At 46.3% G+C, this 12,700-nt stretch overlaps 1 protein-coding gene across 2 annotated transcripts in view; it reads left to right on the top strand.

The window, feature by feature from the left end:
- Positions 1–12,700, top strand: part of LRRK1 (leucine rich repeat kinase 1) — a 73,881-nt gene that overhangs the window by 33,146 nt on the left and 28,035 nt on the right. For both annotated transcript variants that reach the window (XM_063412404.1, XM_063412403.1), the window contains exons 11-17: positions 1,454–1,566; positions 2,656–2,732; positions 5,943–6,072; positions 6,607–6,719; positions 7,535–7,749; positions 9,679–9,843; positions 11,768–11,940. In XM_063412404.1, the coding sequence (XP_063268474.1) occupies positions 1,454–1,566; positions 2,656–2,732; positions 5,943–6,072; positions 6,607–6,719; positions 7,535–7,749; positions 9,679–9,843; positions 11,768–11,940 (986 nt within the window). The remainder of the gene's footprint in view (positions 1–1,453; positions 1,567–2,655; positions 2,733–5,942; positions 6,073–6,606; positions 6,720–7,534; positions 7,750–9,678; positions 9,844–11,767; positions 11,941–12,700) is intronic.

Here is a 12,700-nt window from a genome sequence, read left to right as displayed (position 1 = left end):
GGGCGTGCAGCTTCCCTCTCCTCCCTTCCCCTGCCCAGGAGTGTTTTTAGGAGAAGTCTGAGGCACTGTCCTTGCACAGCCCCACACCAGGAGCCAAGGGCAGGCTGGGCCCTCCTTCCAGGGGAACACGAATGATGGTAAAAGCATTCCCTGTCAGGATTCAGTTTTCAGTGTTTCAGTTTCCCCTTCCTTCAGTGGCTCACTGTCTGCAGTTTTGTATTCCCTTCACCTTCCCCAGATGCCAGCAAAACCCAATTCTGCCCCTCTCCATCACTAGAGGGAGCGTTTTGCACGGTAATTCCCGTTCCAGCCACTGCTGGTTGTCCACCGCTTATGTCACATGGACACCTCATATTTTTCCAATCCAAAAAAAGGGGAGGAAGGCCAACAAACTGGCTTCGTGAGACACTGTTAATCCTGCTCGATGAAAAGGGGCATAAACCTTTTATATTAACATGGAGCACATAAAACATTTAACACACTTGACGCTGAAGTCTCTGCTGGTAAAACATGATTTCCATAGGGTATAATTCATTAATATTGCTGTATTTCTGGCAGGAGATAATGCAGCTGACATTCTGCTTTATCTCAGTTTTTCATGGCAGAGGGGGGGTCTTGCTGGATAAACCTGGTTGGAAACTCTACAGACAGAACTGGTTTTCAGTGGTAAATTGGATTTTCAGCCAAATGAAAATGATCAATTCAGCCTCAACATTATTAAGGGCAGATGGAAGAGCATAAACTTTACAAATCTGAATGGGAACTGCATTTTTTAAAATATATTTCAGTTAAATTCAAAGGAGATCTTACGTTTAACTTGGTATTTCCAGCTGAGTCCTGTCTGCGTGGTGTTAACTGTATGGTATCAACCAGCTTCACTTGTTTTTAAAATACATGTCTCTGCTGAGAGGGGATAAAAAAAGATGTGTAACTTGTATAAATCTTGGAAAGTGAATATAAATCCTGTCCATTTCAATAGAGATGTCATAAAAAAGCAATCAGAACTTTTCCTTGTGTGAAGTGGTTCATGTTTTGCACCTTGATTTTGTGCATGTTCTGCAGGTGTAAGCCCATTCTGACACCAGCTTGTACACACACACACATTTATTACACGTAGATGTAATCCATACGTGGCATCCTGTGTTGGTAAATCACACTGTTCTTTTCCATTTGGAAAGGTTTCCTCACTAAAAAGTAAGGTGTCCTCTTGCATGGGCTGTTTCCAAGTGCATCTGTCAGCAAGTGGAGCAATAATCTCCCCAGAGTGAGTGGTGCTGCTCCGTGCAGAACTTGCTGGGGACAGGGAGGAAATGTTTGCATGCTGGGCAGCACGGACAGGATGTTCTGATGAATAAGATGTACTTTCTTCGTGTTTCTGTTATTTAATAGCCACGATTAAAAAGCTCTTTCTGTGTGTTTGGTGCTCTCTAACTCCAGGCTATTTCTATCCTAGGCTTTGGTGTCCCTGAAGCTGCTGGGAAATCAGTTAGTTACGTTGCCTTCACAGGATAAGTGGAATTGCAAACAACTTAAGACACTGGATCTTTCGAAAAACCAGCTTGGGAAGTAAGTGTTTCTTTCAAATTTTGGCTAAGAAAACAAAAGCTGAAGAAATAACAGCAAACCCAATCCCTCGTGTAACACAAAGGGTGTCAGGAGAGAATTAATCACCTGCATAGAAGGCATTGATACCCACATACCATGTCCCCAAGTGTATTGTGTGTCTGTGACAGTGATGAATTATCCTTTGCTGATTCTTTGGGCATTTAGCACACTGTATCGTTTATTAAGTGGATAGATTATTGATAAAGGCAGTTTAATTTCTGAGCATGTAGGAATTTCTTCAGCCCAGTGTGTGGTTCATCACTACAAATACAAGTTTGTGGGGAGCATATCTTAACCATAAACCATCTGGCTGGACTGCAGTTATTAGTTAGTGTGGGAGTATTGTTTTGGAAAAAATGAAAAGTCTTTGTTTTTTAAATGGAAGTATAACCAGCTGCAAGTTCATAGAGATTTCCAACCTAAAGGACTCTGTGATTCTAAGACTGATGTTAATAAGGTCGTCCAATAAAAGAGTGATGTCCTTCTGTTTAGAAATTCCAGTAGGGATGTTTAATATAGAGAGTTAAAGGTCCTTTATCATCTCCAAAATTGCACTGAATTGTGTCATCTTGATATCCTCTCATTTGGGTGCCTGTCCAACACGGTTTTTGGAGTCCTTAGGAGTTTCTGTGTCAGTTGCAAAAGACAGATTACCACTTTTTGAATGTCTCAGTGCATTTCCAGACTCATGCTGGTGGGTCATCTTGTCCGAGACTCCCTGGGGAGGGCGGGCAGTGGCAGCAGGTCGGTTCTCCAGCGCTTCTGGTGAAACTCCTTCAATTTTCTGTTTGACAACCACTTAACCCTGACACCCATAAAACCGGGGGTCAAGTGCTCCAGTCCTGGGAGCTGGGAGTGCTGCCTTGAGGAGCTCCGTTGATTTGCCAGGAGAAAACCACTGGGCTGGACAAGTGTTGGAGTCTGATTGCACAGCAGGTTTCAATCCCGTTTCTCCACAGCAGGTGGGAGCTGTGGGTGAGGTCAAGCTCTTCCCCTCAGCACCTTTCCAAGATCTTTTCCCCACGAGTCCCTGTTTTGTTTGGCCCACAGGAGCGATGAGGGGTTTAAAACGAAGAGGATCCCCTTTTTCACCATGAAGAACAGGGTGCGTGGGGGCCCCGAGGCAGGTAAGGCACACAGCGGGTGCTGGCAGTGCCAGGTGAGCTGGGAAGCAGCAGGAATCTGCAGTTTGGCTGGAGGGAAGGCAGAGTAAATTCCTCTGCAATTTAAAGTGCAAATGCATTTCATTAAGAGGAAATATGTTCAGTAAAGTGGTTCTAAAGAAATGATGCAGCTGGCTGGTACCACCAATAAAGAAGGATGGTGTGAAACCTTGTTTCTTTTGCTCTTTCATGAAGGTTATGCCTTTTAGCCAAAGTACTAAGTGGTATGTTGAAGGGAAATTAACCCACAATTATCCCCCTGGCTCTTAGGATTGATTCTGTTGCTGACTTTGTAAATGACATTTTCCCCTGCCTGTGATTTGCACCCTTAGTTTGGGGCAGAGCACATGAAATCCCAGAGAGAACAAAGGGATATCAGAAGATATTGCACTGCTTCCTGCTCTCTGTGGGATTCATCTGCATTTCTTTTGTTTGTTGTTTTATTTTAAAGCACTTGGGGAGTTTGCTCATTCTGGCTGCCTGCAGAATGCCTGGCTCAGAATTCCCTGCCAGTCACAGAGTGGGATAAGAGCCGGCGTCGTCCTGACGCACATCCGAGCAGCCCTCGGCTGCTGGTGGGAGGAAGAGGCCCTCCTGCAGCAAATCCTTCCCTCAGTTCCCCTGAAAACTGCCTGAGGTGAAACTGGTAACTGTACCATGTACAGCCATAGGTTAGGGCTGGAGATCCTCACCTCAGCTGGCTCCTCTGAGAGGCTCTGCCTGCACCTCCAGGCAAGGCTGGTCCTGCCTCGTTTTCCTGTCCGTGGAAGTGGGGGCTGCTGTGCTGAGTGAGGTGTGTGCCCCCCGAGGGGGAGAAGAGGTTGGTCTGTGCTGCTTCACAAGCAGAAAATGGAAATAGGGATGCTGTGACGTTGTTGGAATATGGAACAACTGCAAAAGGAGTCTGAAACTTGTGAATCTGTGGAGTCTGACACATCCTCAGAGCTTTGCCGTGAAGTGCGACAGCAGCGTTTCCCAAAGGGGAGAGAAGGGCAGGAGCAGCAGGCAGAGGCAGCTAAAACCAGCTCTAAAAGGGAATTGCTGTCCTAATGGAAATCTCTGCATGCTGCAAACCCAGCATAACCCCTGCAGAAAGCAGGAGAGGATGGGCTCTGCATCAGGAACATTTGAACAGCCGTGGCACGTTACACCCTGGTGCAACCTGGAGTTGCCTCAGGTAGCAGGGGGGCACAGAGTAGCCCACCTGGCTGGTGCCATGGGTGAGCAGCCACAGAGACAGAGCAAAGCCAGCTCGTCCTTTTCTCTCTGTTCCTCCGCCAAGTGTAGCTTGGTGAGATGAGAGAATGTGGCCAAGAATTTAAACATCAAGAGAAAACAGAAGCTGGAGTACATCAGCTGCTCACAGAAGTCTCCTGGTGAGGTGGGGGTGGACAGGTTTTCATATGATTTACCAACAAAGCTGTTTACTTAAGCCTAGATTATTTAAAGAGAATAATTCATGGGTGCTCACTACATTTGATTGATAAGTCTCAGAATAACTTCCTGCACACGCATATGTGGTGTTGGTAGCATTTATTCATCCAAAAATACATTTTCAAGATGGGATTTGTTTTAATTTTTCTACAGTTCTTTAAAAGAAAATTTGAGCTGAAGCCAGAGAAATCATAAATAACTCATGAATAAATAATTACAATTCATAAACACCTCGAGTTTGCTTCCAATATAGTACACTCCTTTCCACCTGGGACTCTTTGGTGAATTCAGAGTATTGCTGCTATTTTAGGAGTTTGCTCCTACGTGTCCAAAAGGGACTAAATCTGTCTGTGCCTAGGTACCTACTGAAGAGCAACAATGCAAAGTTTAAGTCCAGCGATGAGGCAGAAAGGAAGTGATTTGCATCCATGAATAAGCCTGCTGTTCTCCTAAAATAATCCCCAAGATGATTTTTTAATTTGAAAACTCAAAGGCGGACTGTGACACTGCCCACACCAGACAGTCCTGTCATGTATATGAAACACCCCTGCACACAGTGGGACTCTATCCTGCTCCTTTTCTGATCACAGCTTGGGCTGGAAGTGCTGTTAATATTAGAACTGGGGAGTTTTCTCCTGAGAAAATCTCTTCCATTTCTTTTTTTCCTTTTTTTGTCTGAGTCTAATTACAGTTCCTCACGTCTTCTCTGTAAAGGAAGATCTTGGTGGAAGTGAAACTTTCCCGTCCCTCAGGGAGGGAGAGTCTTGCATCTCAGGGAGTTGCTTTGATTGACCGTGGAGGCAGCAGATGGTGCTGGTTGTACTTTCCCAATCAGACTCCAAACCTGCCTGGTGTCCCTTCACTTCAAGATGCTTTTCGGTAGATAAATGTGACACCCTCAGTACAGCAACAATCAACGGCAGCTTTTTGTGCTGCTATCCCAGGAGCCATTTCTGGAGTGAACTGATGCTCTTTGGAACTTGCAGAGCTTCCCTTTGTTTGAATCTCTCCAGCAGCAGCAACTCAGCCATGCAGTTGATGTGCTTGGGTTCCTCCCAAAATACGCAAGCTGCTTCTCAGGCATGGGGGAAGTTCCCTGAGTCCTTCTATCTAGAACAGAACAGAGGAGCAAACACCACCAGCATGTGTTAGAGACAGCACAGGTCAATCTGTCAGCTGCAGTTTGGGTTTTTTTTCCAGTTGTTACTGACTTTGATACACCATAAATTGCACCATGGGGGTCTGAACATAAATGCTGACTGGCTTCTGGCTTTTCTTAGGTAATATGGAAAAAACACGTTGAGAACCAGCTGTGCCCTGGGTGTGCCCTTTCAGCCTGTTCAGAACCAGTTATGCCCCTGGGATGCTCTCTCAGTGCCAGCTGTCAGGCTGCAGTAGGGGCAGTTCACAAGATATTACCACGTATTCAACAGCAGGAGCTAAGGTGTCACTCATCCCCTGAGCTGTTTTGGCAGGCTTGGAGTTCCTCCCTCAGCATCCCATAGGTCCTGGACACTGTCACCTTCCAACATCTTGACTTTGAGACGCTGAGACGTGAACATTGATGTTTTATTGAAGGCCGTTTGCTTTTCTGCCTTTGCTTGGTGGTGGCCTCTGCCAATGGACATGACCTCATGTCCTGCCTTGCAAAGTTCAGGTGCAGCTCTTGGTTCAGAGCCTTGATGCCTGTTTTGTTGTTTCTTTTTTTAAAGGTGCATTTTGTTTCCTGTCTCATTCCAGGTCCTTTTTTGGAGTTTCCAGCATTTCTGAGCGATTCTCTGGAGGTTCTTTATCTCAACGACAATCAGCTGGACTCTGTCCCGCAGTCCGTTTGCCTCCTGAAAGGTTTAACAGAGCTTTATTTAGGAAAGTAAGTCCATGTCCTGGAAAAGCTTTGCAGTGTTATTTCCATGTTGTTTTAGTGACCAGTCTTCTGTGGAGCCCCACCCCAGATGTCCAGTGCTTTTGAAGTCAGAAAGCTGGAAATAGTCAGCCCCTTGTGAGAACTGTGCCCATGGTTTGCTTTAGATAAGGAGAAGGCTGGTCTTTTGAATTAGGGAAGATGATCTAATGCTTTGAACACAGGCCTGGGAATCTAATGTGCCTCTAGTTCATTCTGGCTTTTTGCTGTCAGTTTCTGTAGTGTTACATTCAATAACTCATCATTTTTGCCTTTATTTCCTCAACTATCCAGCAAAGATGATTACATTTGTCTGCCTCAGAGGATGAATTGAGGTTATACATCACTTTTAGGATGGAAATTGCTATTAAAGTGCTGAGTAGTCTTATTAAAATGTTAATGGAAGATTTCTGCAAGGATAGAATAGCGTAATCTGAGAGTCTGTGAGAGCAGCTACTTACACACAAAGCCTGGTTGTTGGTAGATTTATTTGTTTTTGTACAGTAACCCTGGTATCCGAGAGCTTCCTCCAGAACTTGGACAGCTGGCTAATCTCTGGCAGCTGGATATCGAGGAACTAAATATCAGTAACGTTCCTGCAGAGATCAGAAAAGAGGGTAAGGCTGATGCTGTGTATTCTTTATTAAATTGACTGAGCATGCAATAAAATCTCTTGCTTTTAGTGGTCAAGAGCAGGAACAGACAGTGAACGCCTGAGCCCTTGTTGGGGTTAACTGGAATCGCACAGGGAAACCTCCTGCTTGTATTTACAAATTTGATAATCAGTGCTAAGCTCTGGCTGTTACGATCAATCTAAGACAGATCACAATTTAAAATGATGACTTACAATTGCAGTATTTCATTTGCAGCATGCATAAATTCCGTAGCTCGCTTCCTGAATGTGGATATTTTAGGATATTTAGATGGTCTCTCTAAAGACTGAAGTGTTTAGGATCAGCAGTCACGGTCCCTTGAAGTGACTTTATTGTGAGCTCCTAGGTTTTTGGATCTATTACAATGCCGTCTTCTTTTTTTTTTTTTTGTGCATTTTAATCAGAAAATCCTGTGGGAACAAAGCTATTAGGAATTATTCTTGCTCCAGCAGTATACTGTTGAAGCCTCAATCTAACTTTAACTAGAAACATAAAAGCAGAGGGAAAAACTGAGTATTTTCCAACACTAAATTAGCATTTCACATTTCCTTGCAGCTCCTGAAGCACAGGAGCCCCAGCATTTGTTTCTCCTCACAGCGCTCCGTGTGGAGCCCCCCGAGCAGCGACCTTGTCCCGGGGTCTCTGTCTCAGGTGTGCCCGCTGGAGGTTTCTGTGTTTGTCTCAGCCCCCAGCAGGGAGGCAGGGCTGAGCTGTGTGTGCAGAGGGGTGTGTGCTGTCCCTGTGGCCACAGGCAGTCCCCAGCCCCTCTCTCCGTGCAGGCCCCAAGACGGTGCTGGCGTATTTACGAGCGCAGCTGCGGCGGGCGGAGAAGTGCAGGCTGATGAAGATGATCGTCGTGGGCCCTCCCCGGCAGGGCAAGTCCACGCTGGTGGAGATCCTGCAGACAGGGAAGGTGCCCCAGATGATGCACAGCGATGCCACCATCCGCACCACAAAGTGGGAGCTCCCCAAGCCCGTGGGGCACAAGGCCAAGGTGAAAAGCGGTCGGTCCCCAGCCCAGTGGGGTTCTTTTGGGCTGAAATTGTCCTTTTGCAAAGAGCAGGTTCCATTACCTCGCAAGTGGTGTGAGTTTAGAGCCATTGCAATTCTGTTTCGTTTCCAGTGGGTACTTAGAGGGCAGTTCTGTTTTCCTGACTAAAGAGAGCCGTGTGTTGGCTAGGCCGAGATTCTGGCTCTCCCACCTCGAGTGGACACTGATTTTGAGGGAGTGCTTTAAATCAGCTTCTCTGCAGCAGATTGTCCTTTCATTTGGGACATCAGTACCTAAAGCTGGACTTCCTTGATATCAGGACTCTCCTAGGTGGGGAATGTGGGTGGAAGGTGTGATCCAGGGATGTCTAAGGCATATCTTAAACACCCAGATCTCAGATGGCTCATCCATGGAGTGTGTCACACTGAACTCATTTGGAGAGCACTGATTTAATCCAAGCATTTGTAGGTGGCCCTGTCCACTGCCTGCAGAGTAGCCCAGGGGTTAGAGGATGCAGAATTGGTTCTGAGGTCTTGTCAGAGCTGAGGGGGTACAAACACATCATTCCACCTTCACAGATGTGAGCCATGACCACCAGACTGTTTTGGAAAGGGAGAAGGAGCCTGCTGAGTTCAGCTGTTCCACAGCAAAGAGTGCCAGGCCAGAGACAAAGAAAAGAGCAACACAGGCTGACTCCTTGAAGGGTAGACTTCAGTGGGAGAAGGGATTTGTGTCTTTTGTGTTGAAGAGCAATTGAATAAAAGTGTAGACAGCACCAGAGACCTGGAGTGGGATCAAGACACTGAACGGGCTTTTGTCCCTATCTCTGAGTCTGTCTGTCCACACACACACTCACAGCTGAAGGTCTTTTGGATGAACAAAGCAGTCCTTGTGCTGGGTAGGGCTTGGTTTCAACAATATGGAAGTCCTTCCAGCTGTTTTTGGGAGACTTCACACGGATTGCACAGAATCGGAGCCCTGCTGAGCTCCTGGCTGAACTCTCATAGGGTAACTTCCACGTGGGATCAGTCAGGACCTGGCCCCAGCCCCCTAAAAAGAGCCCACTGGGTGTTGTGTGGTGCTCTGAGGATGGTGGCTGGAAGAGGGTTTGGTTTTATGTTCAGTCTCAGGGTTTTTGACTCTCCAGAGCCAAGTGATTTAGGTAGGGACAGAGCTTCCCAGGTATGCAGGCACTTCCTGCTGCAACTGGGAGCCTGAATGCCACTGAGGCAGAGAGCCAGGCTCCCTCTTAGTGCTGTCATGGGGCTGCACAGAGGAGTGGATGCAGGGACACTGGGAAGAGAGCCAGAGCTGGAGAGGCTCCATTTAAGCATTCCCCCAGAAATCCGTGAGTCTGGTTCACAGCAACTGTGATTCTGGCCCATCTCTGGCGTGGCACAGACGTCAGAAGCCCGGGAGCAACGTGTAGGAGGTGTTTATGGAGGGCTCAGAAGCTTCCCACCTCCTGAGCATCTCCCTTCTGCTTGGCTCAGCTCCGTCTGAGCTCAGTGGAAGTGATTTCAGCAGGGGTTTCCTGTTCCCCACAGCAGTGGCAGATAAGCAGCTTCAATGGTCTTGTCGAGCGTGGCACAGGCAAGGATGAAACATTTTCTATTACAGATGCAGTGCAATGCAGGGCTCAGAATGAGACCCTTGTTTGTACTGGAGAATCCACAGCATTAACTGGAGTTTTACCAGTATCAAGGGCACCTCTATCGTTTTAGCAGCAAGTAATTAGTCTTGATTTCCTGTGGGGAAGTGGTAGCCATGCTTAACAATTGCTTGTTGATTTATCTTTCCTGGAGGCACAATTAGGACATTGAACCCCTTCTTGTGTCATACATTATGCAGGCGTAGGTTTATACTTCAGCTATTATCTCCCAGTGATTTACTGCCACGGTTTGATTTGAACACTTCTCTTTGTCTAAGTAGGTTGATTCAGTGGAGTTCAATGTCTGGGATATCGGAGGCCCAGCGAGCATGTCTACAGTCAATCAGTGTTTCTTCACAGACAAAGCATTGTACATAGTGGTCTGGAACTTGGCACTGGGGGAAGAAGCTGTGGCAAACTTACAGTTCTGGTTGCTGAACATTGAGGTAAGAAGTCACTGGTGGGCTCTGGGATATCTATTTATCAAGTAGCAGCTCAGCACGCAGATATGTGATATTGCAGATTCTTTTTGCTCTGCTTTTAAAAGCTCCCCAAGCTATGAATTTTGCACAGCATTTGGAATTCATTTTCCATTACGCTGTAGGCGTATCGCTATATTTAATGGTTTAAATTTATCATTTGCTTTGTTCTCCCTCACACACAGCAGAGAACGAAACAAAAGCTGATTTATAAACCCTCGCTAAGTAAGGCTGAACATACTTATTTTGGAATTAGTGTTTGACCACACTGTGCTCCAAGGGGGGTTTGAAGCTTTTTCTTTCTTGTGTGGGTTAGACACACATTAGTCTTGAGGTTATATTTTTAACACTTTAGATTCAGGTAAGATGGGGAGTTTTTCCAGAACAGCTCTCATTTAGACTCAGAGCTGCAGTAAATTAATTGTTGTGGATTGATTTTTGTAACACCATGTTCATAATGTAACTCTTTACTATCTGATAATTGTTTTAACATTAAATGCACAAAAATGGGTGCCTTTTGAAAAACAAGCATCTTGTAATTACTGAAATATTAATATTCAGCAGCAATCAAAACCCCAAAGCAGGTAACAATGGTGAAAGGAAAATCATTATATTTCAAAAATATATGATGTGTCCTTAATACATCCCAGCAAGCAATAGTAACATCAGAAAAATGCAGAGAAATATGATCATGATGGTTAAAAGAAGGGAAAAATGAAGAGGGCTGTATGTAGACGTGATGGGGAAAGGAGAAAACCACAAGAGAGTCTTTGTTCATGATCCTTTACAATAGAATCGGGAGAGAACAAGAGAAAATGTAGCTTTGAAGCAAACAGTGGGAGGTATCTTAAACACACTGGATGGCTAAGCTGTAGAATTTACTGGAAATACAGTGGGCTGGGGATATCAGAAATTGGAAAGACAAACTGATGAATGAAAACTCCATCAAGTGCTGTTAATCCCGAGATGCTCCCTCGTGCTGATGAAGTCTGAGCTTGCAGGCTGCTGGGTACTGGGGGAACACACTGGGGAACATCTCTCCATCCTGCCCTGTGCCTGTGCTCTCCATGAGCTCCCAGGCAGCAGCAGGGATCCTTTGGTGTGGCTTGGTGCAGCCACCACTCCCGGGGTTGTTTGGTGTCACCCAGGTTGGGAGATTTCAGTGGGCATCATAGGAGGGAAATGGATTGACTGCAAAGAAGGAAATCTTTTTGCCTCTGAATACTCTTCCATGCTCAAAGTCACTTTGATGGACAAATGATCTCTGCTTCAGCCTGTGCAATTTCATTGTATTTGGCAGCATTTTCCCTGAGGTCTGGATGCATTGCTGGGTCGTAATACAGTCATGGAAGGGTTGGAAGAAACCACAAGGTCACCTAATCCATTCCTTTGCTCTGATTCAAGATTAAGTAGATTGAGACTCCTAGAGGTTTTTCTCATCTCTCCATGAAATTACTGGTCTGATCCTATGAAAATTACTGGTCCTATAAAAAAGTTTGTGTGACTTCCCCAGGTATCCACTCCAGACTGTAAATAGCCTTTTTCAGATCTTCTGGCTGCAGGTTAACTTTGTCTGGGCAGACATGCTTCCCTTTATTTCACTAACTCACAGCAACTCCCTTTATGTTAGACCCTGATGTAAAAACCCAAAGTGGCAGTTTCTGCTCTGCAGTAGCAGCAGATGTTTAAGCCATGCTCTGCAGAACTTCTGTAATACCCAGATCACTTGTAGCTGTTGTCAAGCTGCCACGACACGTTGCCTTCATTTTATAAACATATATATATTCCATTTTATTAATACATGTGACTCCCTCCTCTTAAATATTACACTTTCCACCTGTCCTTGCTGATGCAATCTGGATGAGGTCACTGTCAGTGTTTTCTCTTGCAGGCCAAGGCTCCCAACTCGGTGGTGTTGGTGGTAGGAACACACCTTGATCTGATTGAAACGAAATTCCGTGTGGAGAGGATAGCAACCCTGAGGGCGTATGTCCTGGCTCTGTGTCGGTCTCCCTCTGGATCCAGAGCTACTGGCTTCCCAGATATCACCTTCAAGCACCTGCAGTAAGTACTTGTGCCTTTGTGAAGTTCAGTCACTCACTCTTTATTTTATGACACTTTTCACAATTTTGAGATACTTGATCTCCTTGGCAACGGAACCAATTTAGAGACTCGTCAGCATTGCATTTCATCTATTTTTGACTGAGATAATGTATTATAATGAGAGAGAAGGTCAGTGTTGCTCAGGGGGCTGATGATGAGTCTGAGAGCTGGAAGCTCTAAAGTCATGACCTTGACCAGCCTGTTTACTGCTCCCCCTTCACTCCGGTTTCTCACTGTTTAATGGTGACACATTAGTCACAAGGGGAGAAGGTGCAGATTGACTAATTAATGCTGTGAGAGCGTGACTGTCACAGGGGGGTGCCAGGGGCTTTGCTGAGGGGAGCCTGTGGGTGGTACCTGACGTGGGAGCACGGCTCACGTGGCACTGGCGGCTGGGCAAGGAGGGGTCACTCCCCCGAGCCCCTGGCAGGCCAAACCTGTGCCATCCATCTCCAGGTGTCACAACAGAGGGCTGGGGCTGCCTGGGAGATGGGTGTCACTCAGGCCACCCAGTCTGACACCGCTCCAAGAGAATGCCCTTGGGAAGAGGAGGCTCCTCGGGCTTGGAGCAAAGCGTGTCTGTGAGCCAGGGGCTGAACATGGATGCAGCAGGCTGGCACCAAACAACGTGAAAATGCCTCTGCCCTGGGGCAAGAGCAGGTGGCAGCTGGCAAGTGAGGAAGGGCCCTGTGATGTCCCCAGCACTTGCCATCTGCTGCCT

Source organism: Prinia subflava, chromosome 15 (assembly GCF_021018805.1).
Source record: "Prinia subflava isolate CZ2003 ecotype Zambia chromosome 15, Cam_Psub_1.2, whole genome shotgun sequence".
Classification (NCBI taxonomy): Eukaryota; Metazoa; Chordata; class Aves; order Passeriformes; family Cisticolidae; genus Prinia; species Prinia subflava.
Note: the sequence above shows the minus strand (reverse complement) of the source record. Positions and strands in the feature narration are given on the sequence as shown.